The sequence below is a fragment of the Bubalus bubalis genome, chromosome 1 (genome assembly GCF_019923935.1).
Source record: "Bubalus bubalis isolate 160015118507 breed Murrah chromosome 1, NDDB_SH_1, whole genome shotgun sequence".
Classification (NCBI taxonomy): Eukaryota; Metazoa; Chordata; class Mammalia; order Artiodactyla; family Bovidae; genus Bubalus; species Bubalus bubalis.
In genome coordinates, this window is record NC_059157.1 from 122,801,113 (window position 1) to 122,827,813 (window position 26,701).

The window sequence follows — 26,701 nt, forward strand, 5'->3', positions numbered from 1 at the left end:
GCTATGGTTTTTCCAGTGGTCATGTATGGATGTGAGAGTTGGACTGTGAATAAAGCTGAGCGCTGAAGAATTGATGCTTTTGAACTGTGGTATTGGAGAAGACTCTTGAGAGTCCCTTGGACTGCAAGGAGATCCAACCAGTCCATTCTGAAGGAGATCAGCCCCGGGATTTCTTTGGAAGGAATGATGCTCAAGGTGAAACTCCTGTACTTTGGCCACCTCATGTGAAGAGTTGACTCATTGGAAAAGACTCTGATGCTGAGAGGGATTGGGGGCAAGAGGAGAAGGGGACGACAGAGGATGAGATGGCTGGATAGCATCACTGACTCGATGGACGTGAGTCTGAGTGAACTCCGGAAGATGGTGATGGACAGGGAGGCCTGGCATGCTGCGATTCATGGGGTCGCAGAGTCAGACACAACTGAGCGACTGAACTGAACTGAAAATAAGAAAATAATGATTTTTTTGTTAAGTGTCAATATTTGAATCTCTCTAATGTTTCTTGGGTATCCTTGGCATCTTTTCTTCTACCTCAATAAAAATAAGGCCAAAGGCCAGACAGGCAGGCAGACAGACAGATGCATACACCACCACCATTTCTCAATGCAAATTTTATTTATTTTTTAATTTTATTGCATGTCCTGGCAAACAAAATTGGCTTGTGGATTTGCCTCTGGCTCATCCAAAGCCCATTGCCCCAAATTCCATAAGACAAGCAACTGAAACTTAAAAAAAAAAAAAAAAAGCATCACATCTATAAGGAAAAAAAAAAAACTTTCAAAAACGTTAATAAAGCATATAAAACATTTGGCATTGACTTAATTTTTCACAATTATAAAAATAATAAAAAAAAATGCAACCCTTAAACATTCAATAGCCCACATACTGTATTTTAGGGGAATATCAAGAAAACAAAAGGTAAATGGATTTAATGAAGAAAGTTCTATCTTCCATTTCCATTTCTAATCAACTTCAAACAAAAATGTATCCATTCTTCAGCCAACTGTACTGTAATGAGACCACATTAGAACTCCATTAAGCCCATGCCCCCTTGTCTGTCCTTAATATTCTTTCTCCCCTTATGCTAGTTACTCATACACTCAAAAAACGTTAAGTTGCGACCAGGATATGAGAGGCCAGTAGTTGTGCCTCGCTTTGGCTCATGCCAAACCCATGATGTACAGTACAGGAATTTGAGTCCTTAGTGCTACCCGAATAGTGCTGAGATAGCTCAGATGTCCTATGTTTATTCAAACACTCAGGACAGTCCAGGAAGCCATTTGTCCTTCTAGCATTGCAAAGGCACGGCTTTCATTCTTTCCATCAATAGGCTTTCAAACTTGCATGCTTGTTCCACATATTAGCAGTGCTTATTATCATTTATGCACAATAAAACTTTGAAATCAAGGACTCACTCTCTTTAACATACAAAATTAAAAAAAAATAATAAAAAAAACAACTTTCCCTTCCCCCCGTCTTACAGTAATGGCATTTTTTTTTTTTAATTTGACATTGTAGTTTCACTAAATGGTGTTTCCATGAAAATACAAAAACAATAATAAAAATAAAAAAAAATCTCAACGATGGTTCTGGAAAACCCACTATCCCAAGGAGAGAAAGATAATAAAACACAAAGTATGCAATTTCACACACAAAATATATATACACTTTTCAGGTGAAACTCATATATTTTTGAGCCACATTAGCCCTTTTGCACTTTAAAATAAAACTTGATGCTTATGTGCAATGATAGCCCTTTACCAAAAGGCACAGTAGGCTTTTAGAGCTCATTAGCAATATATACAAAATACTCCGTTTTGTGAATTGAAAAAAAAGTATCTGCTACAAAGTATGTTTCTAAAAGATGTATAGGAATATCTCCATTTACACTTTTATTTTTGAATCTGAAGAGAAGTCTCTGCTTGTGTGGTTCAAGCAACATCTCCAATGGAAAGCTTACCCTCTAATCTGTTGGGATATTTTTATGCACGTGCACAGTCCAGAAGAGAGATGGACGGGAAGTTGGGTTCTCACAGTTACTTTCAATCTAAGTAAAATTAATATTATTCAAAAAGATAAGTGATTTAGTGATACAACTGATGCTACAGGAAAACTGATCTCATAATTTTACATTTTCCAAATCAATACCCCTATTTTAAACCCTGAAGACAGAAAGATCAACAAGCCTTTATAAGCAGAATTTTATAGAATGTGAGGGTCACTAGAGGAAACATTTACCAAATAATACTATTTATGTTTCAAAAAGTCTTCCAAGTGCTTCAATTCATGGTTTACTGAGATCTCTTACTGTTTAGTGGAGATGCAATATCTCTGTAAGATTCCTGTTTTTCCTGGATATTCTTAATACATATTAAAGGTTTATTGCGAGAACTAGACAGGTGCATTCATCCCAATCAAATCAACCTTAATTTGCTAACCTTAAACAAGGGTAGCAAATATGTAATTGAGTTAATCAATCTAGGTGTGAAATTTAGTTTTCAAGCTTTTGTACTGGCAGCTAATGCTTTGCCAATAAATACTGAGAGTTAAGGTGTGTCTGGCATTAAATATGAGGAGATTGTTGATATACCAGGACACATGGTGTCAGGTGCTACTGAACTGGTTGCAATGACTTTTTAAGGATTTTGGCCGTTATTCACATTCCCCAACCCCAACCAAAAGCAAGGGAGGATATTTGTTTTCTTCTGGTGAGTGATAGTGTAAACATGGACTTTTTCTTGTGATTGAGCTGTATCACCCCGAAGGCAACCACCATCCGTAGTAGAGATATCAGTAACATAAAATACACCAACGTAGAGAATCGTGTACATAGGTATCCAGTCTCACCCACATAATAACAAATAGATCAAACCAAAGGTTGGGTGTAACATGTGTTTAGCATCAAAAGAACTGAAGGCACCTACATGTCATTGTCACTCACATATACTATCAAGATCTAGATACCTACTACCATTCATGGCTGACTTTGAGAGAAGGCCTATAGATAAGCCATCCAAAACAAGTAAATTAGAAAAAAAAAAAAAGGTGATAAGTGCAACTCCATTTTTTCCTTTAAATTACATTTTAAGCAATACTCAATGCCCCCACCCAAAAATACATACTGTATATTTATATATTTATATGTATAGTCTTAGACTATAAGGGTGAAAATGCTTTATAAAAGTCAATGAGACCTCTCTGCCGCTTAAGGAGACACCCACTGCTTTTTTGCTCACTTCTGCATAGCCATGACAATTTCGGTCCTGCAAACAAGGGAGCTGAAGGCTTAAAGCCAGAAACAGAATCAGGCGCCAGGTCAGACATTAGGTAAACCGCAGCCTCTTATTTCTCCTTCCCTTAGGAAACCAGACTGAAAAGAGGAAAGAGAGGAGCTAGGGAGAATGCTTGGCTGGACAAGCAGTAGTGCCTGGTTGTGGGGGTGGGGGGAATAGGGGGTAAGCAGATGGGAAAATGGGAAGAGCCTGCAACACAACGCTCAGCTCACTCCCCCTCTTCTTTGATACGCTGTTGCTTGTTGCGACGAGAATCCATGTCAAAGTTGAAATCATTCCACTCATCTCGGGGTGGGAAGGAGATGGTCTGGCGAAGGGTGAAGCGCACAGCGTCAATGACACGCTCACCCCGGGTCTCACTGGAGCCTACGCTGACTGTGGAGGCACCACTTGGGGTCCGCAGGAGGTGGGGAGGGGACGAGAAGTCATGGAGCTGCCGGTGGTCCAGGATGCCTTTCCAGATGGCATGTCGGAATTGCTCAGGGATTTTTAGACTTGCCAAATCCTGTGCAATATGGAAGTGAATCCAGCAGAATTAGCACAAAGAGAAAAATTGACATTTAGTCCACACCATTTGGCTCCCCAATGCTTCGCTTTAATTGACCTGCATTTATTGAACTCTAAATTCGGCAATAAAATCAGCTCTTTATGAATCTTCAAGATATATGTAACTAAGCACAAAGATACAGCCTTGAGGTGTCATCTGTTCTTGTAGAGTATTTTATTTATGCTCTATTGGTCTCCATTTCCTCATTGGTAAAATAGAGGTAATATTTAGATCACAGAACAAAAATCCCCAAACAAAAACATCAGGTAAAGGAATCTGGCAACTCTTAAATCTACCTGGCTCTAATCACTAGAAGAAAGATATTAATAGAATGCTACCACTTCTCATATGAGGAGATAGGAAAAAAAAAAATTACTAACAGATACTAAATACTTTCGACATGCCAGGCATTCAATTAATCTTTTTTTATTCACCATCCTATTTAATGCTAAGATTTGTGGTCGGTATTATTATGCCTATTTTATAGATGGAAAAGCTGAAGGTCAGAGACGTTGATAAATCTAAAATTATACAATTAAGTGAATGGGAACTCAGGACAGCCTCTGAACCTGTAACTGTCCTAATGGTCAAAAGGTCTTTTGGTGTTTGGATCAATCAGGGTATCAAAACACAGAGTATGTGTCCATGTTCTATGGATAGGAGCAGAAGGCATTACAAAGATGATTGATCTTAACTAACTGTGGTAGTATCTCTGTTTATCTGCATCAGTACTTCATTAGCCTGTTTTAGTGATGGTTGGCATTTTTTATGGAGCAGCATGGTAGGTAGAAAGAACACTGTGCTTGGCATCAGAAGACCTCGGCAGAAGCTCTTATTCTGTCACTGACTAGCTCTAGACCTCCCTCAAGTCATTTATTTCCTACTGGCCTCAGTTTCCTCATTGACAAAATGGGATACAATTCCTTTTTAGGTCAACATATAATGTGGACTCATATGCAAATGTGGATGTGAAAGTATATTGCACATTATAAAGCATACTATGTAAATCTCAGTCATCTGTATTATTACTATGTTATATCATGATTAACCCATTCTTGCATCTTAGAGGGAATACTTATAAAAACACTGAAATTTAACCATATTCTTTCCAGGGAAGTATGTGAAGTAACTAAGACTGGTGTTGAGAGACAAGCTGAAAAGGAAGTGTCTATTTCCAGTGATGAAGAGGAAGAAGCTGAAGTGAGGATGCAGAAATTAGATAGCCTCCCAATATTTCTTAATTTGGAAATGAGCAGTATGGGTACTCTAATTTCCTATTCTAGCAGGAAAATACATTATAAAGAAGTTAATCCACAAATAGATAAGTGAGCATACCTCTGTATGCTTCTGAAACTCCAAATAAATCCAAAACTCTTTGTAAACTAGGCTCCATTGAACTGCATTACTCTCTGGATAGATCTGAACTTATCCTGATGGGTGGGATAGCTGTGGCCCAGAGCCTGGCTCAGGACCTAGCTAACACCAGCAGAGATGGACTTGTGGAGAGCATCGGCAGATCCTAACAACCAAAGAGGCATCCTGACCCAGTCCCCATTGGGGAGAAGTAAGTGGAAGACAAAGCTTTACAAATATAAGGAAGGGACAAAGTTCCTGTTCAATCATGTAAGGTTCTCAAACACGGCGCAACACAATGACTTGTGTCAAACTGCCTTCAATGGATGGACATCATTGTGAAGTTCTCAGAAACCTGTTGGAACATACTCCTAAAGCTTTCTATGTGGCTTTTACTTGTAATTTCTTCCATTAGGGAGCAGCAGCCAGGGGTGATTGAGGGGTAAAGAAGGGCGGGCATAGGGGCAGTGCAGCATGTGCTCATTACCATAGGGCAGGGGTGTTCTTACACTGCATGGGCTGTCTCTGGCATCGGTGCTCAAGGAAGGGGGCAAAAAGAGGTCTCAACTACAAAAGCAGCAGCAGAGGCAGAGAATATCTTCTTCCACCAGCCCAAAGGGCCCTCTGGAAGCTAGAAGGGAGGAGAGTGAACCCCAAACAGAGCAGCATATAGCGTAGCCTGGGAGAAAAACCAGATTGCTGTAAACCAGAATGAAATGAGCTCCCTCCCACGTGAGCAGTAGTTCAAGAGGTACTGTAGAAGCAAGAATAAGTTCCCTCCCATCCAGGTTGCTCTAAAGGTTATCAAAGCCAGAAGGCAGTGATTTTGAACCCAATTTGATTAACTGAGACCCAGAGAAGCAAAGTGATTACACCATGTTCTTATCACCACTAAAAAGCACGGCTGGGACTTGAACCCATAACCAGTGATCTTTCCCAGTGGTCAGGTATGCCTGGACCCTATTCTGGTACATTTGATCATGAACAAACATATGGTTCTTATTGAGAGACACTACTCAATCCCTTATCATGTCCTATTTTAAGGAAAGGCAGAAAAGTTCAATTAATAGGGTGAAAGGCCAGACGCTTACACCTCAGGGTTCTATTCCTGGTTCTGACATCAACTAATCCACACAAATGACTATATTGTTGTCTCCCCATGTTTTAAAGTGAAAATAACATCACTAGCTTCCTGCTATTCTCCCTGGGATCTTATACCAATTAATGAGAACTTCCAGAAAGTCCTCTGAACTCTTCAGAGATCATATATTCCTTGAAGGTGGGAATCAGATCTTTTTCCTACTCTGCACATAGTATGCATGTAATAGAAGACTGCTGACTGATCAGACAAGCTGAAGATGGCTGAGTCCTGAACTTCTCAAATGTAGAGGTGGAGGTCTGAGGATCTTTCTAATATAGTTATGCGTTTCATCAAAATGGAGGATTGAGAAACAGAGGGGATTCAATTACAAGGTGGATGTCACCAGAGGGAGGAAATTAAGAAATAAAACTCAAGAGAAAAGTCTAACAGTTACTTACATCCATGGAGTAATGCTCAATCTGATAGATGGTGGTCAGCCCCTGGGTCGTGAAATAGTCCAGACATGATGAACAGCCCAACCTCGCTAAGAAACTGCAGAGGGAGGAGGGAAGAGGAAGGAGGAAACAGAAAAAGAAAGTTCACCCCAACTGCATTGGCAAGATAAAGGAAAACCCAACATTTTCCCCTGGGATGCCCTACAGAAGAGACTAGGGGTATATAAAATATATGTGGGGCCTTGGATTGGAGGTTTGGGAGTGATTACAAGGCAATGGCACCCCACTCCAGTACTCTTGCCTGGAAAATCCCATGGATGGAGGAGCCTGGTGGGCTACAGTCCATGGCGTCGCTAAGAGTCGGACACGACTGAGCGACTTCACTTTCACTTTTCACTTTCATGCATTGGAGAAGGAAATGGCAACCCACTCCAGTGTTCTTGCCTGGAGAATCCCAGGGACGGGGGAGCCTGGTGGGCTGCCATCTCTGGGGTCGCACAGTGTCGGACACGACTGAAGCGACTTAGCAGCAGCAGCAGCAGTGACATGAACTTTAATTTAGATCTACAGAGATTAAAGTCAACTGTTCAAGGATTCCTGCAGAGCAGAGATTTTTCAAATGGTGGATGAGTGGAGTTCCATGGGTTGCATATCAGTGCCTTAGGAGCCATTGCAGGGGGTGAAAGGAAGGAGTCCAGTGCTCAGGTTTCCAGTCCTCTTGCCTCCTGGCTCTTTACTTCAAAAATAGCGTCTCCACTTTGATTGTTTGTATCTGAGGTTTCTGAGAATGGTTTATGTGGCTAAGGAAAAATTGTGGGCCACTATACTGTGCAGTCATCAATGCTTTCTGATTTATGTCCTCTTCAGAATACAGATCCCCTTCTTTTCTTTCCTGGTCTCAGATAAATGGTACCACAATCATCACAGAGCCAAATACTGGATGAGATGAGACATGCACTTGGCCATCTTTCTGACTGACACTGCTAATGCTGCTGCATCAGTCATGTGGGAACCAACACCTATTATTCCAGCAGTCAAGTGAAAAAGTCCTTCTGCACATGAAGCACGAGCAGATGATAGGCAACAGGCATGAGATTTGGATACCTACACTTGCCTCTGCTGGAAACAAATTTCTAGGCTTCATGGCTTTCTTCTAGCTATCTGAACTCCCTTTCCTGGAATGTCCCTGTTTCTCATATGACAAAGCAGAAGAGGCCACTGGCTTCTTGAGAGTCCCTGTCATTTTTGCTAACATTCAAACCTTTTGATGGACATCCAGCTTCAAAATAATGATCCCATGGCGGTTGAGAGCTATGAGGCCTAGAGAGCAGGAAAGGGAGCAAGATAGCAAGTTGACTGCCCTTTTGGGAACCCCAGCCCTGAGCACCAATTTAAAGGTCACAACTGACTGTAAAAATATGATGGAGGAGTAAGGGAATAAGTGAAGATGGAGAAAACAGGCATGGACACTTATATGCCTATAAACTCATATTTTCACTTTTTCCCATGTTGATTATTATGGTTGCTTTGATTAAATACTACTGATGACTCCATAGATTAGAGATAACTGAACTTGAACCACAGAGTTGCTTGCTTTCTTTCCAACTATGCTATTAACTTTGACAGTGTCCACCCTCCACCACCCAGAGATGCTTAGGACAGGCCCCCAGGGGACATGCTGTGGACTCACCTGACAAGGCTGCAATCTGTGGGGTACGGAGGTGGGGGGGTGCAGTGGGAGGTGGATGGCATGGAGAGTGGGGGAGGGAGGGCCTGGGTGGGGCTGAGTCCATTCATGTCTCCAGCCATTGGCATGTGGGTGCCCATCATAGGAACTGAACAGAAGCAGGAGGAACAGAGAGGGTTACTGCTGTTATCACATACCACCATCCCAGTGGTCCATCTCACCTGGTTTAACGTTACCAAGGGCCTACTCTACCAACCTTCCTTTCCAGTCTTATCTCTTACTACACCCCTCTAAGCACCCTGCATCTCACTGAACAGAAGAGTTACCAAACTCCAAACTAATGACATAGTTCTTGACCATGGTACATTCTCTTAGAACAATCTCTTCCCATTCTGTTTTCTACTTCTACTGCTCTGTCTCCTTCTAATACTTGCTGCTCCTGATGTTAATACAGTTCTCTTTGTATTTGCCTTCCTGAGTTATATTTCTGCCTCCTTCACTAGGCTAATCTCTTTAAGCATGGAGATTAGACCTGATGCATGTCTGGTTCCCCGGAGACCCAAGCACAGTGCCTGGCATAGAGCAGATGCCCAGGAAACTTAAGTTATGTGAACAAATGAACACATCCGTGAATGAGAAAGGGCCCTTTGGGATACTGGTTTGGGAATGAGAGAATTCACTGCAGTATTCGTAGGGAACCAAATGTCTCAGAAGGAAGGAGGCAATGAAAGACCCTAGCTCTTTTTTTCTAGTCCATTTCAGGATTACGTGTGGGAACGACACCAACTTGGACTGGTTTCTTACTAAAGAACAAACTGTAAACACTCACTTATAGAGAAGAAAAGCTCAATACCAATAATAATTATGAAACAGATTTTGTTTTTAGGTATAAAATAATATAAAGCAAAATAACATGTCCACAAAAAGATGAAGGTAATTTGCTTCTATTTTAGTGAATTGTAGTTTACCAAAGGGGAAAGGCCTCTACCACCAGCTAGTCAGCTAGAGAGCACAAGCCAAGAACATCTCATCAGTTCCCCTCTGACTTTCCTGATGCCACCAGAGGAAAATTATTAAGCATAAATAAGGAAAAAAGGACACGAACTGCTACACAAATGTGAAGGATCATTACCACTTTCACTATTTTGTCATCTCAAAACAAAGCTGAGGACTCTAAGATCTTATCAGAGAGAAAGCAAAAAAAAAAAATAAATAAATAAATAATAATAATAATAAATGGTTCCTTCTCCTTTTATTGCCAAAGTAGTAGATCTATTGAGGGGTCAGGTTTATTCTTAGGATGTATTTGTCACTAGCGAGAGAGTGGTCTGGCTCTAATGTCTGCATTGCCATACCAAGGAACCAGACCTCATATACCTCTGATGTCAATACAGTCTGAACAGGTGCTATCAGAACCAGAGAGAGTCACAATCCGAGCCTCCCTGCCTGGATAGGAGCAGAGTTTGGAGAAGAATGGGTACATGTATATGTGTAGCTGAGTCCTTTTGCTGTATACCTTGAAACTGTTACAACGCTATTAATCAGCTATACGCCAATACAAAATAAAAAGTTAAAAAAAAAGAAAACCCAGTCTCTACAAGGCAACAGTGAAATGCAAATTTGAAGGATTGATAAAAAACATGAGGATTTCTAGGATAAGACTGAGGCACTGCTTTATGAGGGTGATTACAAGACACATGGGATGTATTTAGGCTTTGTAACCTTTTTGTATTTTTACCATCTCACTGTGTGTTTGCTATTTTTTTTTTTTTCTTCTTTCAAGTTTGGATATCCACTCTGCTAGATTAAGTTCTAGTGGACAAGCTAATTATATTTATAGCAAAGCTATGTACTGATCATCATCCATTTCCAGGCTCAATTCACACATTTTCTCTTATAGTTATACTTAGTTGATATGAGGAATCTGTGTGTGAGTAAATAACAGGAAGGCTCGTTTCCTTATGTTGATTCTTTAATAACTGTGTATGGGATGAAGGGGACGAGTTGAGAAGACCAAAAGTGTGGAGTTACAGACTGATAAACTGCTAAGTGTGCAGAGTGATAATTTTATGAATGGAAAACTGAGCATTAGATCAGAGAGGTGACTTGTCCAGAGTTACACAGCTAATACTGCAATAGAGTCCAGACTACAATCTGTTTTTCTAGATTTTAAGTCCACCACACTATGCTGCTTCCAACACGTTGGCCATTTTTCCTACCGATAATCTCAAAGTTTGCAGAAGGTGGGTCCCCATCTGGGTTGGCAGGAAGCAGACTGTTCTTTCCACAGATATCCTTATCCCTACTAAAGGAATAGCCTTCTCCTTCTCTACCAATGTGCTTTTTAATGAGTCATAGATCTTAAAAGTGAGACAACTTTGCCCAAGAGAAGTTTAAGCCACTCAGCTTCTCTCTGTGCCTCCATACATTCAGAGCAAGCCTTCCCTGACCCCAGAGCAGAGTCTTCCCCTACACTAGCCCTGCTGGTCCTCCAGCTGCAGCTCAAGGGAGATGTTCTTACTGTTGGCTCCCATGCCATCAGGAATGGTGGTGGGAGTGAGGGCGTTGCGCTGCTGAGGGTTGATAAGCTGGCTCACGGAAGGCAGCTTGTTCATGCTGTTCATTTTGTTCAGAGGTGGGGAGCTGTTACCGTAGGAAGACTGAGACTGCATCGAGGTCCTGGGAACACAAACATGGAAGTATGGTAAGCACAGGATGCTGAGGAGTGGGGACCGGTCATTTCCAACAGGTCTCAGACTAAAACATGGCCCTAACTATATAGGTGTAAAATATTCCTCCAGAGCAATGACAGGAACTTATTTGTGTTTCCATTTGAGAACCTCTCCTGCCTTGGCAGGGATCACAAAGCTATCATCATATCGTGTTTCCTATGTGACTACAGGACAGAGATGAGTATCTTCCTAAAGCATCTCCTTTGTGAGAGGGGAAATCATTGCATCTTCTTTTCCCCCTTTTGTTTTCTCCATCCCTCTCAATGTGAAAATCAAAAAGGGAAAAGAACTGAGTGAAGACCCAAAGGCTTATGAAAGACATGGAGATGGCGAGCTCAAATTGTGGCTGAGGTGTTTCACCTATAGCTGGAGCTTGGCAATTTGGGATATGAATAAAGTAACCATAAAGCCAATCAAACAGGGCATTTGGCAGCCATCATGCAGAGGCCTCAACACGGAAACATGCTTTCTCAGCTTAGCTGTTCCTGGGCCATGAGGGAGCCCATCAGAATACCAACAGCCTCTCTACACAGAGGGAATCTGAGAGTCCAAACAACTGTTCTGTTAAGCTTCCACAAGTCTCTGGGGCGTGTGTGTGTGTGTGTGCGCGCGCGTGCATAGGTACTCAGTTGTGTTTGTCTCTTTATGACATCATAAACTGTAGCCTGCCAGGTTCCTCTGTCCACAGGATTTTTCAGGCAAGAACACTGGAGTGGGTTGTCATTTCCTACTCCAGGGGATCTTCCCCACTGAGAGATCAAATCTGTGTCTCTTACAAAGGGAAGAAGAAACACAGTTTTCCATTCAGCATGACTTTGATTTGCAAACTAACTAGAATTGGTTTGTCCTACTATGTATTATGGCTTCCCTGGTGGCACAGTGGTGAAGAATCCACCTGCAATGCAGGAGATGCAGAAGACAGGGGTTCAGTCTCTGGGTCAGGAAGATCCCCTGGAGGCGGGCATGGCAACCCACTCTAGTATTCTTGCTGGGAAAATCCCATGGACAGAGGAGCATGGTGGGCTATGGTCCATGGTGTGACAAAGAGTCAGACAGGACTGCAGCGACTGAGAATGTACACAGCACTATGTATTATATTATATACGATATTCCCTATTCAGCTGCCATTCCTGACTTTGAATATAGAACTAGTGATTTCTACCAGAATTAGGGGATATGGAGTCAGAAATTCAAGACTTGAGTCTTCCTTCAGCATATATTAGAAATCTATAGGTCTCTGTGCAAGCCAGTAAACATCCCTCACCAGAAAACTAAAATGTATGTAAACTAAATATATATATATATACCTATTGCATGAGTTAGATGCTGGACATGGGGAAACTCATAAGAAATTATCTCATCTTTGAGAAGCTCATAGAATAGAGGATATATGGTGATTATAATCCAACCAACCTTGTAGAGCTATGGTGATAACTGAACAAGATAAGATAAGGAAGAATTGTACACACTATCAGACACTTACAGTGAGTAATCTGTGCCCATAAAATGCAGATTGGGTTGAGCATGTAAAAGGGGAAAACCTCCCCTATGACACTTTTCAAATAAGATGTATTATTTTGTTCCTATTTGTCTCCTCCCTGTTGGAGCCATACAAACTTGTATAGTCAAGTTTTGTTTGTGTGTATATCAGATTTAGAAGGCTCTGTACATGAATCCAAGCTCCAAACAAGCATGGTATAATAATGTCTGAAAAAATAACAAGTGGCTTGAACACCTGAGTGCTACAGAAGTGCTAGGCTTGGACTTCAAAGCTGCCACTCTGCATCCTCCATAATTACACAAAACATGGAAGCCTCCATTCCATATCACTGAACAGCCTTGGCTAGAGGAATTCAAATAATAGGCTATATTTGCATAAATGAACACAACAATTAACGTGCAATTGACAATTCAGCTGTATTTTACAATTGCTGCCTTAAAGCGAGAGGGTACTGATTTCTCACTTTAGCCTTCCTCAAGAAGACAAGTTTAGATCCTTGTTGTATAAACAGCTGTTTATATAATAAACTCTCCCAATTGTAAGATTCTTCAGGTTACCAAGCTCTCTTTTATCCATTCTCTGAATGAGTCACAGATGGACATGGGACGTCAGGGTAGCGATGGGCAGAAACGATAATGCCTGTTGTACAGGTGGGTAAATATAATACTCTAAGGAAAAATGGACCCAAGTCACACATGGCTCTAAATGATGAGCTGAGAGGGCTCTTCTCTTAGTCCAAAGCATTTCCTTTCATTCTGTGGCACCTTCCCAGAAGTAAGACAGTGCAATAGGTTACATAATCAAGAAGTAGGTGAAGTAGTGAGAGAAGCATAAGAGGGTGAGATAAAGCATGGAACAAAGGATATAGTAAAGGGAGTCCTAGCTATCCCCAGGTCCACTCCACCCCTGTGTAGAAGCCTTGCATGAGTCAACACGTTTGAATATACCTAGGAACATCTGTTAAGTCCATATTGAAGTGCAAGAAAGCTCATAGCAGGATGACCAAGAGAAACTTCACTAGGTGCTTCTTCCTTTATCTTTACCCACCACAAAGTGACAAAGATGCCCGGTTGCCCAGAATCCAGAGGCAGACTGGTCCTCTGTAACCTAAAGAAATGTCTACTTATCCCTCTTACCCTCCCCAATCAGTCACATGTACAGCAAGAACTAATGGAAATGTTCCTTGAAGCATTAATGTCCACCACTAGGAAAGTGAAAGTGTATTTAAAAGCTCTGAATTTTCCCTGGACCCTTAATTATAGTGAATGCCTTCTTCCACATCCTATTACAATTCCCTTCTCCTGTTCTCTTTGTGGTCTTTATTTTTCTGTAATTTTATTAGTTCATTTTAAGCCACCTAAACTATTTTTAAGGAAGGTAGGTCACAAATCATAGATGAACAAAGAAGGAACATGAATTTTGGAGCCAATCACAATATCTGGGTTAATATTTTAGATCTGACACAAATCAGTTAAGGGATTTTGGGTTTTATACAAGTCTCTCCAGTCTCATTTTCTTAATCTGTAGAACAGGTATTACACTCACTCCAGAAGACTTGCTATGGAGATTAAATCAGATTATGTAAGACTCCTGGATATTGTCCTGTAAATTGTAGGTGCTCAAGAGACATTGCTGCCTTTTGCTCTTCTCCTCCAGCTCCAAATGTTTCATACTTTAGTGTGTAGTCAAGGGGATAAGAGGTGTCAGTTTAAGAATTAATAGGAAGAAGTGGCAAGGACTCTTAGCTGGACAAATCCAGAAATTAGAGTGAAGAGATGAATAAGAATAAGAGAGTCTGAAAAGTTCAGAAACTTTGAATGCATCTCCTTTAATGCTGAAGTGAGTGTTAAAGCTACAAGGAGAAAGGTTGTGGTCATCTGTTTATTATAAGCTTGTATGTCTGATGTAGAAAATATTCTGAACATCTCTATGTGCTCTGGAAAAGGGAGCAAAGCTGAAAAAAATCATAACCAATTTAAAGGCCTTCAAGAACAACTTTTTTTTTCCTTTACAAATATAATGTCACAATGTTTGAGCAGACAATCCTAAATACTGCTGGGGCATATGAAGAGATGGAAAAAGTGTTCAGAGACAACATAACCTGTGCTGTTATGGTTTCTGTCCCCACTCAAGAAAGAAAATGTGCACACACACAATACACACACACTAAATGGAAAAAGTCAGAATATAGATATCCCCAGAAAAATAACAAGGTGTAAGCCTCAGGTCATTTTCTCTAGAGGCACTTTAGATTTTTTCAGAAATCCAACATACAAAAATTAGAAAAGGTATGTTCCATGTATTTCTAGTTTTGAGTAGAAGCCCTGGTAAAATCAAGTTCTGGTTCTTAATGTGGATAACGTAGGTTTCTGTGTACATTTCTAGGAATAAAATCCCATATCTCAGAACCACAAGAGAGCTTTAGGATCATCCAGGATTGAAATCAGGTTTCCAGATTCTGAGTCTAGCGAGTATCTATGTGGCAGAGAGTTAAGATTCTTGAGAAGACACAAATTCAAAGTCTTCACCGCTTTGCTGGAGATGCCTAGAATTCCACCAAAGGATTCCTTCTGTGTCCTTCAATCTTCCATTGCTAAAGAAAAGATAACTCTCTAGTGGAATCTGGCAATGTATCAGGGTGAAACTATCTTACCAAACCATTGCTGGAGTGCAGTCTCAGATCCTGGAAACACCACAGGTATGAGAGGGGGTCAAAAAAAAAAGGGGGGTGGGGTGGGCGGAAAGACATGGAACATGAGAAAAGGAATGGTTCCTCTTGGAAATTCTGCCCAGTACCATCCCGCATGTAACTTTTCTCCCTATCTGGGGAATTTTGCTTCTAAAGACAAAAGACAGTATTTCTTCCCCAGCTAGATCAACTGTAATTATAAAATATGTTCCATCAGCTCACATATATGCATGTATATAAACATCATTACAAACACATTAAAAACTTCCATAGAGTGAATTTCTGAAAAAAAAGTCTGAAAGAAAGTGCAAATGTTAAAAAACTAAACACATTTACTCACCCTTTAAGGAATTTGTGAATTCCTTAAAAGGAAAGTGAAACTTGTCCCAATGTAACAAGATAATCTGATTTCACTATTCTACTTTTATCTCAAACATAAACAAGTTTTTTCTTACGTGCTTTTCTAAGCGACTATACTATTTTTCATTAGAAAAATAGTTTTTGAAGTTTTAAAAAAGAGTTACTCAAAGATCAGAAACTGTAATTTTTTTTTTTAAAGCATTGGACAACAAGTTCCACTACAGATTTCTGGATATTTTCTATGGCCTTTGTCACAGAAGCCAAAATATTTAATAAATTGGAATTTGATTTAAATTTCTTCTAAAGAACTTGGCAGCTGAAGATATAACTTGAGACTTGTTCAGAGATGTAAACAAATGATATTATAAGGGTCTAGCTCTTTATGATGAAATTTAACATGCACAGGGCTAAACATATTTTCAAGTTAGTGTTGGCATTGAAATTTGTTTTTCAGATTGATGACCTTGATACCGAGTATCTTAAATAAAAATAGCAACTACTGGCAATAGTGTAGACAGAACCAAAATGACCTATTCTGCTTGCTCTTTTGACTTACACATGGAACATCAGCACTTAAGTGAAAATATTCTAGCACTTCAGAGATTTTTAAAAAAGCAAGAGACAGAAAAGGAAAACTGCAAGATAAACCAAGATGCAAAAGTTTATTGAAAATTAAAATCACACATCCATAAAGCAACAGCCTCAATAACGAGAAATCATTGCTGTGGTGACACAGAATAAAGAGCTGTGACCTGCTGTGGGGAGAAGATTTTTTAAGTCTTTATATTATTATTTTTAAATATGATTTTAAAATGGAAATAAATAGATTCTCTAAACTCACTGAACCAAAAAAAGAAAAGTCATCAACTCTAATATTTGGGCCAGGAGGGTTGACTTTAACATGTGTTTACTTGGACATCACTTAGACAAAACCTAAGTGTCCTTGACAAGACAGTTTGAACAATGTTAGTGATATGGGTGACTTTAGGGTCAGACTGAGGGACAGGAACTCCAGAGATGTTATTCATAGATTTGGTGTTAGGATGTTGAATTCCACTTTGGGCATTGACGAATGATATATGACTGCCTGGAAGAATATCACCAGGGTAGTTTTACCCTCTTCTTAAAATGACAAAACAGGTTTACTTTCCTTGGGGTCCAAACCCCAATTTGGAGGGATAGATCTCCAGGGTTTCCAGGAGCAAGGAAGAGAGTCTATCACATCAGATGCTGACATGGGTTGTTAGTTCAGGGTCTGACACAGCATTAATGAACTTTCTACTACATATGAGGGGAAGATACTGATGATGTAAGTTCTCAAAAAGAAGAAAAGAATCATCCCCTACAGTGGCTACTCGTGGTAGTTATCACCTCTCTGCCCAGCAGTACATTTGATACCTTAGCTTGTTACTATTTGCAGTATCATTGCATGACCAGCATTAAAAGGGCCTGACTGAGTCTCTCAGCCACCCACAGACAATAACAACTTTTTTTCTCCTTTTCTTAAAAAGACATCTAAGTTTGAGACCTGCTCAAGAGCTTCTTCATGAGTTTCAGAAACAACAGAAGGTAACAGAAAAGGGTTCCAATAAACATTGTAATGCCCCTCGTCCCAGCCTGAGCTCCTCCCTCCCGAGAAACAACACAAAAGCTCACAAATACAGGGGTTCCTGACAGACCCATACTAGATCTAAGGATACAGAATCTGCAGAAAACTTCCTTTCTTGTACAGTTTTGAGTCCCTTCAGAGATTTTCTCACTAATGGCTGTGTGCCTTTGAGCAGTTGGGTCTCTGAGCCAAAGTGTCTTCAAGTCCTGGTTACGAGGGCTGGATACACACACATGCACGCACGTGTACGCACGCACACACACACACACACACACACACACTCTCACACACACACTTTCTCACACACACAGAAACACAATAAACACACACACTCAAAATACAGAGATGGGGCTCTATGGGTACACTGATCGATTTGGGGGACTGGAATGTCTAAAGAAGGCGTCAGATTGTCTCGGGGTTTCTCTCCGCGGCTCCACAAGCTCATTCCTGAAGCAGGCTGAAAGGAGACTGCAGAGAGGAACCAGAGAAAAGAAAAGATGAAGGCTTAGGACTTCACATATTCAAATCCATTGAATGCAGAAACACATCCTTCTACCTTCATGATCATAGTACAGAGAACAGAATGCCTGCAAGGCTATTTTTATCCCTCTCTCTTTACCTTTAAAATCACTCAGAGATGACATTTCAAGATTTTGAAGAAGAAGAAGAAATGAGAAAAGGTAGTGGTAGTTATCCAGAACTCTGAGAATCACTTGTGGAAATTTTTATTAAAAAAGGCATTTTTTTTCCAGATCCTTTCTGAGACCAGGCTGGAACCCAAGCATATATATAGTTTTAAGAAGTTCCATAAGTGATTCAGTTGAGGACTACTGAGACAAGGTAGGTCATGATGCTTAGTACATCATTTGGCATATTGGACGCAATTAATTGCAAAAGGAATGCAGAGACAAGAAGTAACTTCAATCTTTTGTAAAATGTCATCTGCCCAATTATAATGCCTCATTACTGTTCCTGTCTAGCCTAAGTGTGAAGTATGAAGAAATATGATCTTATCAGTCTGGGGGCTGCATCATCCTGCCTTTGTAAAGAACTATTAATGAGCATTTTGTATGTGCCCAGATTGCAATGGATAAGTATCTTAATCCTTTCAGTCACAAACTTGGCCTAGAAATGCACATATCAAACTCATGAAAGCAACTTTTGCATAAAGAAGAAATCAATTATGCTCAAGGATGCCAGGAACAAATCCTTTTATTTTGCTAAAGGTTGTGCAACCTCACAAGCTGTTAGGGAATTGCTGCCCTGATGGCTTTTGAGTCACATTTGGTTATTCCTTGCAAAGGAACAAAGCCATTTTCCCTTGGTCAGGACTGAGATTTAGTAAATCGTCTCACCAGCAAGAATTGGGATCATCTTAAAGGAGATGCCAGGATACAACTTCTTAATAGTAGGGAAGTAATTTATTACCAACTAAAGAACAATGGCTATGACTTTTTGTGTGGATACTACATCTTGGGGCTTCTCTTGGACAAAGGGTTGAATGAGACAACATGCAGAAATCATCTTTCACTTATGATAAAAGTGTCTGGACCAGAGGGGCACACACTGAGACCTAAAACTGAGAAAAGTTCTGCAGTGAGACATAAGAACTTAGAAAAGTGAGTTAATCTATCTGAACTTAATTAATTTGAGTTTATTTTTCATCATTACCGGCTCAGAGCTAGCGACTCTCTCTCCTGACAACTTCCCAACATCTCCGTGAAGTTCAAAACAACTGGGTAAACTGTACATGCTCGCGCACTGCCGTGACCTGTGAGGCTGAACCACACATTGACCTTTTCAACAAAATCTATGAAACTAGCACTTTCAACCAAATAATCTGGAAATACGGAAGATGGAAGATTTCTAAGTCAAACTTAGAAATACGGTATTAATCATCTCTCTCAGTGAGAAAGATTTCTGTCTGCTGCTCTCTCCCACAGTGATAATTCTGAAAATATTACTTGCTTCTCTCACAGATACATGAATTTGAAGCAAAATGATAAACATTCTTGAAGAAAACCATAGCTAGATAAGCCTAAAGAGATAGGACTTTACAATGAAACCACAAAGGTAAATAGTAACCACTTGATACAGAGATGGAAAAGTGGGAGTAAGTGCTTACTTTTGTTTTTACTAGGCTTCCCTAGAGGCTCAGATGGTAAAAAATCCACCTGCAATGCGGGAGACCTGGGTTCGATCCCTGGGTTGGGAAGATCCCCTGGAGAAGGGAAAGGCTATCCAGTCCAGTATTCTGGCCTGGAGAATTCCATAGACTGTATGGTCCATGGGTCAATAGGTCACAAAGAGTTGGACATGACTAAGCAACTTTCACTTGGTGTTATTTTTATAACTTTCTTAACTAATGAAGCAGACCAAATCATTGTAAAGAGCTATATCCTTCATATCTGATTCTGATCTTGGCTTTGCTATAAACTAGCTATGAACTCACAGGGGTAGTTAACTGGGCCTCAGTTTTCCCAGCTATGGTACAAAGAGGCTAGAACTAAGGTCTTGAAGCTCCTGTTCGGCTCTGATATTCTATGACCTATCTGACCAGTGAGCTGTGATCAGAAAGTGATCTGATCCGTACAGGAGAAGGAAACATTAAGAGCTCCTCAGAATGTCCATATTTGTATTAAAATTAAAGTAAAAATCCATCCTGTAGAAACTCAAAAATAATTCTCCAGTGTTAGGCTAAGTAAAATTTTAACAAAGTAGTGCTGGCTTCAGATCAGGATGAAAGCCAAGGAGGAGAGTAAATTACAGAAGGAAAAAATAATGAAAAAGAGATAGTATCGCTCTAAAGTACACAAGTCAAAAGAATTGCTAAAAATGTTTCAAGTGGCTTCTGAAAAACTGTCTTAAGAGTTAATGCCCCTTGAAAGTATGACAGTAAGGAATCTAGTGGCAAGAATGGGTCCAACTTGTCCTTTTACTAGATTTTGGCTTCTATGAACATAAGAATGTTTATTCCTTATGTTTATTCCAATCAACTAAAATAAAATTTCTTTATACATTGTATAAAACCTACTTATAACAATTAGAGCCACAAAATTTCAATGAAGATTTATCCTCCAGAAAGCCTATGATCATGAAGGTAATTGTGAAGGAATTTTTGAAAAAGGAAAACCATGCACAAATGAAAAGCAAACAGAGAGAAACATATACTGGGACACTAACAGAAGCAATTAAAACGGAAAATACTTCATTACTACCTTGTACAAAAGGTATTCCCTTCCCACTGATTTTCCCTCCACTATAAAGAAAAGTATAAAATTGATTCCTCACAGCATAATATTGGTACTAAATTTTTGCAAAGAATTCACAGGCTATCATAGGCATTTTCTAAGCTGATGTATTATTTTCAAATGATTGCCAGGGAATTAGATTTCTACTTTTGCTTGTCTAATTATTCATGCTTTTTCTTGCATAAAAATAAAAGAGCTGAAAAAAAAAAAACTCAGTTGAAGAATACAGCAACTGGAGAATTTATATAGATGTATATCAAACAATGGAGGGAAATCCAGGTATATATAATGTAACAAAGACATAATTAGACCAAATGTGTATATTTTCCAAAGATTTCATTTTGCAGTCTGTTATATTTCCATGCACAAGTTATCATAGCTAAAGTTAGCTCTTACACACTGTGGAAACAAGCAGTCAAAAACATGCAATGGTACATACAAACGGACACCACAGGGAACTACAGGCTACTAATTGCTCACTATTCATCTGTGAACACACATGCAAAAAGTGAAAATATGTCTCTAAAATCCTTTGAGCCTCCTAAAATAACAATTTTATGATATAGTTTCTTCTTTGATGAAATAGATGGCTTGATGAAATATGAATTATAATAAAATAATTTCCCTTTAGAGCCATGTCAGCTAGTTAGGCTAGAAAAGTTATAAGCTCTGAATAACTCATCATCTAGAGACACAGAACTATGTATCCTCATGGATCCCATGTAAATGAACAAATGCACATGCCCTCAACTGACTGAAGTAGATTGTCTTGGCTCGTAAAATCTCTAAAACTATGACACAAAACTATTCTTTCTATTGTATGATGTAGACAAACTGTTTAAAATGTCCTATAAACTTACATGATGCTGAAAAGAAACTTCCAGAGGCTATTTAAGATTCAAATAGTGTTCTGGTAAGTCACCACCATATTGTAAACTATGGGAGGGCAGGAAACACATCTGTCTCGTCTCTGTTTCTAATGCTTTCACATAGCAGATCCTCAGTAAAAAGCCTGTTACATGTGTCATGTCAACTATTCTGGTCTTGGCTGATGAGGAACCATACTGTGAATCTAGATGGGCATGTCTAACTTCTTCAGCCAGAAGAAAGAGAAGAGAGGCCTCTGATAAAGGCTGTTATTGTTTTGTTCTGAAATGTCACCCTAAAAGACTTCTTAAAATCTTTTAGTACTTCTCTACTTTAGGATATACAGATTAGCTTCCAAATACTGTTATTAAAAACTATGAATGTCAAGAAGTCATGAAGGGCCAAATCTGATCCATAAACTAAGAATGCTTTTTACATTTTTACAAGGTGGAAAAAATTCAAAAGAAAAATGTTTCATGACAAATGAAAATTATATGAAATTCAAATTCCAGCGTCCATAAAATAAAACTTTATTGTAACAACTACTCTCATTTGTCTATATATTGTCTGTGGTTGCTTCTGTGTTTCTGAACAGGGGAGCTGCAAGAGACCATATATATGGACCAGAAAGCCTAAGATATTCGCTACTGGTGCTTTGCAGAAAAAAAAAAAAAAAAAGTGTTTGCCAAACTGTGTGGTAGAAGGTCAGAATCTACAAACCACACTATTTAAAATCAACAGAACTTTTCTCTTTAAGTGAAAAAAAGACAGGAAATCATGCAACTAGTTCGGCATTGAGTAACTCTTCTGACATTATTTTAGCTAAGTCAAACATTTCCAGGGCGGACTGAAAACGATCTGGAAGTCTGTCTTAATAGCATGATGTAAGTATCTTGGAGAAGGCATCTATCCCCTGTGGGTCTGTAAAGGATATTACAGGTCTGTTTCTTTGATCCTTGTATGAGTTTATAAGAACTAAATCAGTTTTGCACTTAAATATGTTAATATATATTTCTATCTGATATCCTAAATATTATATAAGGATTGACAAAGGGAATTCTGTAACCTTGAATTCTAATTCTCCTCTGGGGTACTCTGTATCCTCAAGGAACCTCCTGATTCAACTTTCTAGTCAGCCTGACTATAAAACCTTATAATTATGACTTGCAAAACTTCTGTGCTAGAAGTGAATGGCAAGATCCCTTTCAGGCAAAAAAAAGTCTTAAATGGTCAAAGAGCCTGAAGTCCTTTAAAGAGAGAGTATGCTTGCTTTTAGTTCCTCTGCTGCCCACTCCATATCCCATAGTCAGTAGGTACGGGCTCAGAGAACACCTCCTAAGTATCAGAGATGCAGTCCAACCTCCTCGACTGCATTTATTTTATTTAAAAAAGAAAAACAATACCTTTTTATTACACTTTTCATAGGTATTTCTTTACAGTAGTTAATAATAAATGAGAAAAGATCCATTATTTATTGTTCATTTGTGTTCCTAATGTAAAAGACAATCTTTGTCATAGGCAAGATCGTTTTGGCTTCATTTCTTTTTGCCTGAAGTATAAAATGTCTACATTTTACGTTGATCTATGGAGAAAATCCCAGGGACAGAGGAGCCTGGTGGGCTGCCGTCTATGGGGTTGCACAGAGTCGGACACGACTGAAGTGACTTAGCAGCAGCAATGGAGACTCTGGCGATACTTTCAGTATAGACACAATAGATTTTCAGCTCACAAGTGATTATTTTTAACCACAGAAGGGTAATTATAAATCAGAGTTCTGATTCACCAATTTCCCTTCCTTTCATAAGAGCTAGTCTGTTCTGGTTAGGTATAAAAAACACCATCATCAAAGATCCAAGAATCAAGGTAAAATGAATATATAAATAGGTTGTATGTTTTATTCTAAAATGGTTGCAAAATCTGGCCTCACTGATGTAAACATGTACTGCTGGAAGACCTAGAATGAGGATGTTAAAACATTGGCAATGCGGCTCTATTTTGCCCTGATGCATCCAGATTTTCCCTAATGACCAGGCACTAGGACTCTGAATCCTCAATACAGCACTCAAAGAAGTCACTTATAGTGAAACCTATGTGCTGTCCCTGGTCTATAATGATTTTCCCAAAAGTGGATTGTGTGCATCCCAGGAGAGGGACAAGATAAGATATTGGAATGAGGAAAAACTATGTGACTTTAAATAGACACATTATTACTAGAATAGAGGGTGTACTCAAAATTCTACTATTGATAGATGTGTATGGATCAGGGGCACAGAGAAGAAAATTAATTCTATTAGTGTGAGTCTTTTTTCAGAATTCACTTGAAATGGTTTCAATTCAACTTCAGAATATAGGTGTAACTTGTCAAAGGGAGGGTTATAAGAAACATAGGAGATTGTTGAAGCAGAAAATGGAGTCCTCAAACCAGCTCATGTGAACCTACAAATTTCTGCTGTCTCACAACCTCACCTTTTACATCAGCCAACAACCATCCTGTGGCCGATCTGAATACACAGTCATCTTAATCACATCTGCTAAAATGACATAGGGATATACTCACTGTTTCTGAAGTAAATGCTGGTGCTGCTGTTGCTGCTGCTGCCTGTAGGTTTCAATCGTGTGCTGAGGAAGGTACTGCATGAGTTCCAGGGATTCTTTGATCTTCAGCAGCATTTCGTAAGTCTCACGGCCCCTTACCTACATATAAGAGCAGAAGGCAAGAGACAAAAAATGAAGAACTGTAGAACTATCAGAAGTACAAGCAATCCTCTTTATTTGTGGATTCTGCTTGGACTAATTCACCTACTTGCTAACATCTATTTATAACACAAAAATCAATACTTCACAGACAGGGGCATAATGATGAAAAGTTTACTGTCCCAGTGCATGTACCCAGCTGAGGGCGAAGGTGATGTTCCAACTTCTTGTTTCAACTCTTCTGCTGGAAATAAGTGTCCTTCTCTTAGCCTATTTAGGGCCAAATTTTTTACTTTTCTGTACTTTTTGGAGGTACATTTTTTGGCTTAAAATAGTTCCCAAAGGCAGCTTCAGTGCTCTCTAGTGCTCCTAAATGCAAATACACTGTAATGTGCCTTATGGAGAAAATTCATGTTAGGTAAGCTTAGCCCAGCCCTGAGCTGTTGTGGTATGGACTGTGCATTCAGTGTTAATGAACCAATGTGCATGCATGCAGGCATGCTCAGTTGTGTCCAACTCTTTGCAACCCCACAAACTGTGGCCCGCTTGGCTCCTCTGTCTATGGGATTTTCCCAGCAAGAACACTGGCATGGGTTGCCATTTCCTCCTTCAGTAATGAATCAACAGTATACATTAAATAAGAATCACACATGAAACAAAGTAATGCATTGATCAGTTGCTAAAAATGTGACCAGAAGCTCGCAGGAATCTAATCCTGTATTTCTCAGTATTTGATCGTGCAGTGTCCATTGTGACTTTATAAAGCATAACTACCACAGATAAGTAGAATTAACTGTAATTAAATCTGGAAAGACACATGTTTTCAGCAGGGGGAAAATGTGCTTCCCTCTTTAAGAGAGTCTCTTAAAAACTTTAAGAAGTCTGAGCAGAACCAGGACTAGGGAAAGGTGAGTGGAGAACAAAGAGCACTTGGCTGACGTGAGAGTGAGTGCCTGTTACTCTGCACCCTGGCAGGTCGCCTGTCCCTTCCCTGTCAGAATTCAGAAATGGAAAGATTTTCTCTACCTTTTATTGGGTTAATTCCTACTTATCCCAGCTCTGGCATCATATTCTTTGAGAAGCTTTTCCTGACCTCAACCTTTTAGGCCAAGTCTTACATTCTTCCTGTGAGCTCCCACAGTGTCACCCTTAACTTTACTGAAGTGTTGATTCCATTATTATACCTCTTTGTCTCCTCACTAGAAGACAAGGTCTTGTAAGGTAAGAACTGTACCTTAATGATCATTAATGGTCAGAGTCTAGCATTTCTGCCATTCAGCAAACACCAACTAAATTCATGGTAAATGAAGAGGCTTTTTTTTTTTTTTTCCTTCACACATTTCAGTCTGGCTAATTCTTCACTAAAAATAAGATGTAACCATTAGGGCATTTCCTCCATTAATACAAACTGAAATTTCATTAAAGAAACAGCTCTTCAACGTGGTTTATATCTCATCAGCTGAAGACCCATCAGAGCTTTCCAAATATCTAGTACAGCAGGAAAATGTTTAACTTAAGAGTTCACATACCAGTTTTCATATGTGGCCTGAGAAACAAGACATTGAGAATCTCAGCTCACTCACTGTCTGACTGTTCTGCCAGCAAGCAGTCTAATTCCCCGACCTGACTGAACTTTAGGGCCTCAAGAAGGAAGGGCTAGTGAGCATGGCACACCCAAACCTGTGGCTTAACTTCAATCCCAGCCAAATCTCCTGGCCCAGCTTGTCTGTATCTCAAGTCAGTGTAGATGACATCAAGAGCTACCGTGGTTACCAAAGCTTTGCTGCCACTCTAGATGGCAAAGACCTAAGGTGAGAAGAGCTAAATGAACTGCAACTGTAATCTAAAAAAGGGCACCTTGGTGACCTGGAGAGGGCTTATAGTCCTTGTGGGAATGAACAATACTCCTACACAATATTTGGGCCAAATCTCTGGCCATTCCCATATAGTTGAGGATTCTGCCTAGCTTTGCTTTTTTTTTTTTAAATAGCATTCCCTAAAAGAAATCACAGGCAACACTCTATAATAGTTTATCAACTTTGTTAATGCCTTCTGACAAACTTTTAGTCCTAAATTGGTATGACCAGGCTGTCTAGGATCATCTTATCACTCTTCAGTAATGAAGGACAAATTAATTTTAAAGACTTGCATAAAAAGAACTCTATTAGTAGAAGTGTAGTTCTGACTGGGTGAGTAGTAAGAGGAAGAGCCCACATTATTAATCTGTTCCAGAACTTTAGAGGGGATGAATAATTTCCTAATTTCACAAAAAACAAGTAGGTTTTCTGTTTTATCTCACTTGCCTCTATCACCCTCTTCACATTCTCATTCACAGATAACCAAAAGATGACCACAGAGTAACAGCTCATTCAGAGAAGGTGACAATGAAGCAATCACAAATACCCAAGGGAGACTCACTGGTAAGTATAACAGTTCATCATCTGGGGATCTTCGTTTCTTGATGGATGTCATCTGGATGCCATGTGTGTTCTGACGGAAAGCTGGTGGAGGAAAAGTGCAAGTTTCATCCTGGGAACATTTCTGAAGCGATAATACATTGATTAAACAGACAGTAGCACCAT

The 26,701-nt window shown here is 39.6% G+C and overlaps 1 protein-coding gene across 11 annotated transcripts in view; it reads right to left on the reverse strand.

The window, feature by feature from the left end:
- Positions 1–596: 596 nt before the first annotated feature.
- Positions 597–26,701, reverse strand: part of TP63 (tumor protein p63) — a 273,318-nt gene continuing 247,213 nt past the window's right edge. For 7 of the 11 annotated variants that reach the window (XM_025286582.3, XM_025286573.3, XM_025286568.3 and 4 more), the window contains 6 exons: positions 26,538–26,620; positions 23,983–24,119; positions 10,938–11,095; positions 8,420–8,564; positions 6,733–6,826; positions 597–3,798 (listed from right to left, as the gene is read on the reverse strand). In XM_025286582.3, the coding sequence (XP_025142367.1) occupies positions 3,502–3,798; positions 6,733–6,826; positions 8,420–8,564; positions 10,938–11,095; positions 23,983–24,119; positions 26,538–26,620 (914 nt within the window). In that variant the 3' untranslated portion in view covers positions 597–3,501. Of the gene's footprint in view, positions 3,799–6,732; positions 6,827–8,419; positions 8,565–10,937; positions 11,096–16,346; positions 17,776–23,982; positions 24,120–26,537; positions 26,621–26,701 lie in introns of those variants that run through there. The other 4 variants (XM_025286600.3, XM_025286597.3, XM_025286595.3 and 1 more) reach the window with 3 other exon arrangements.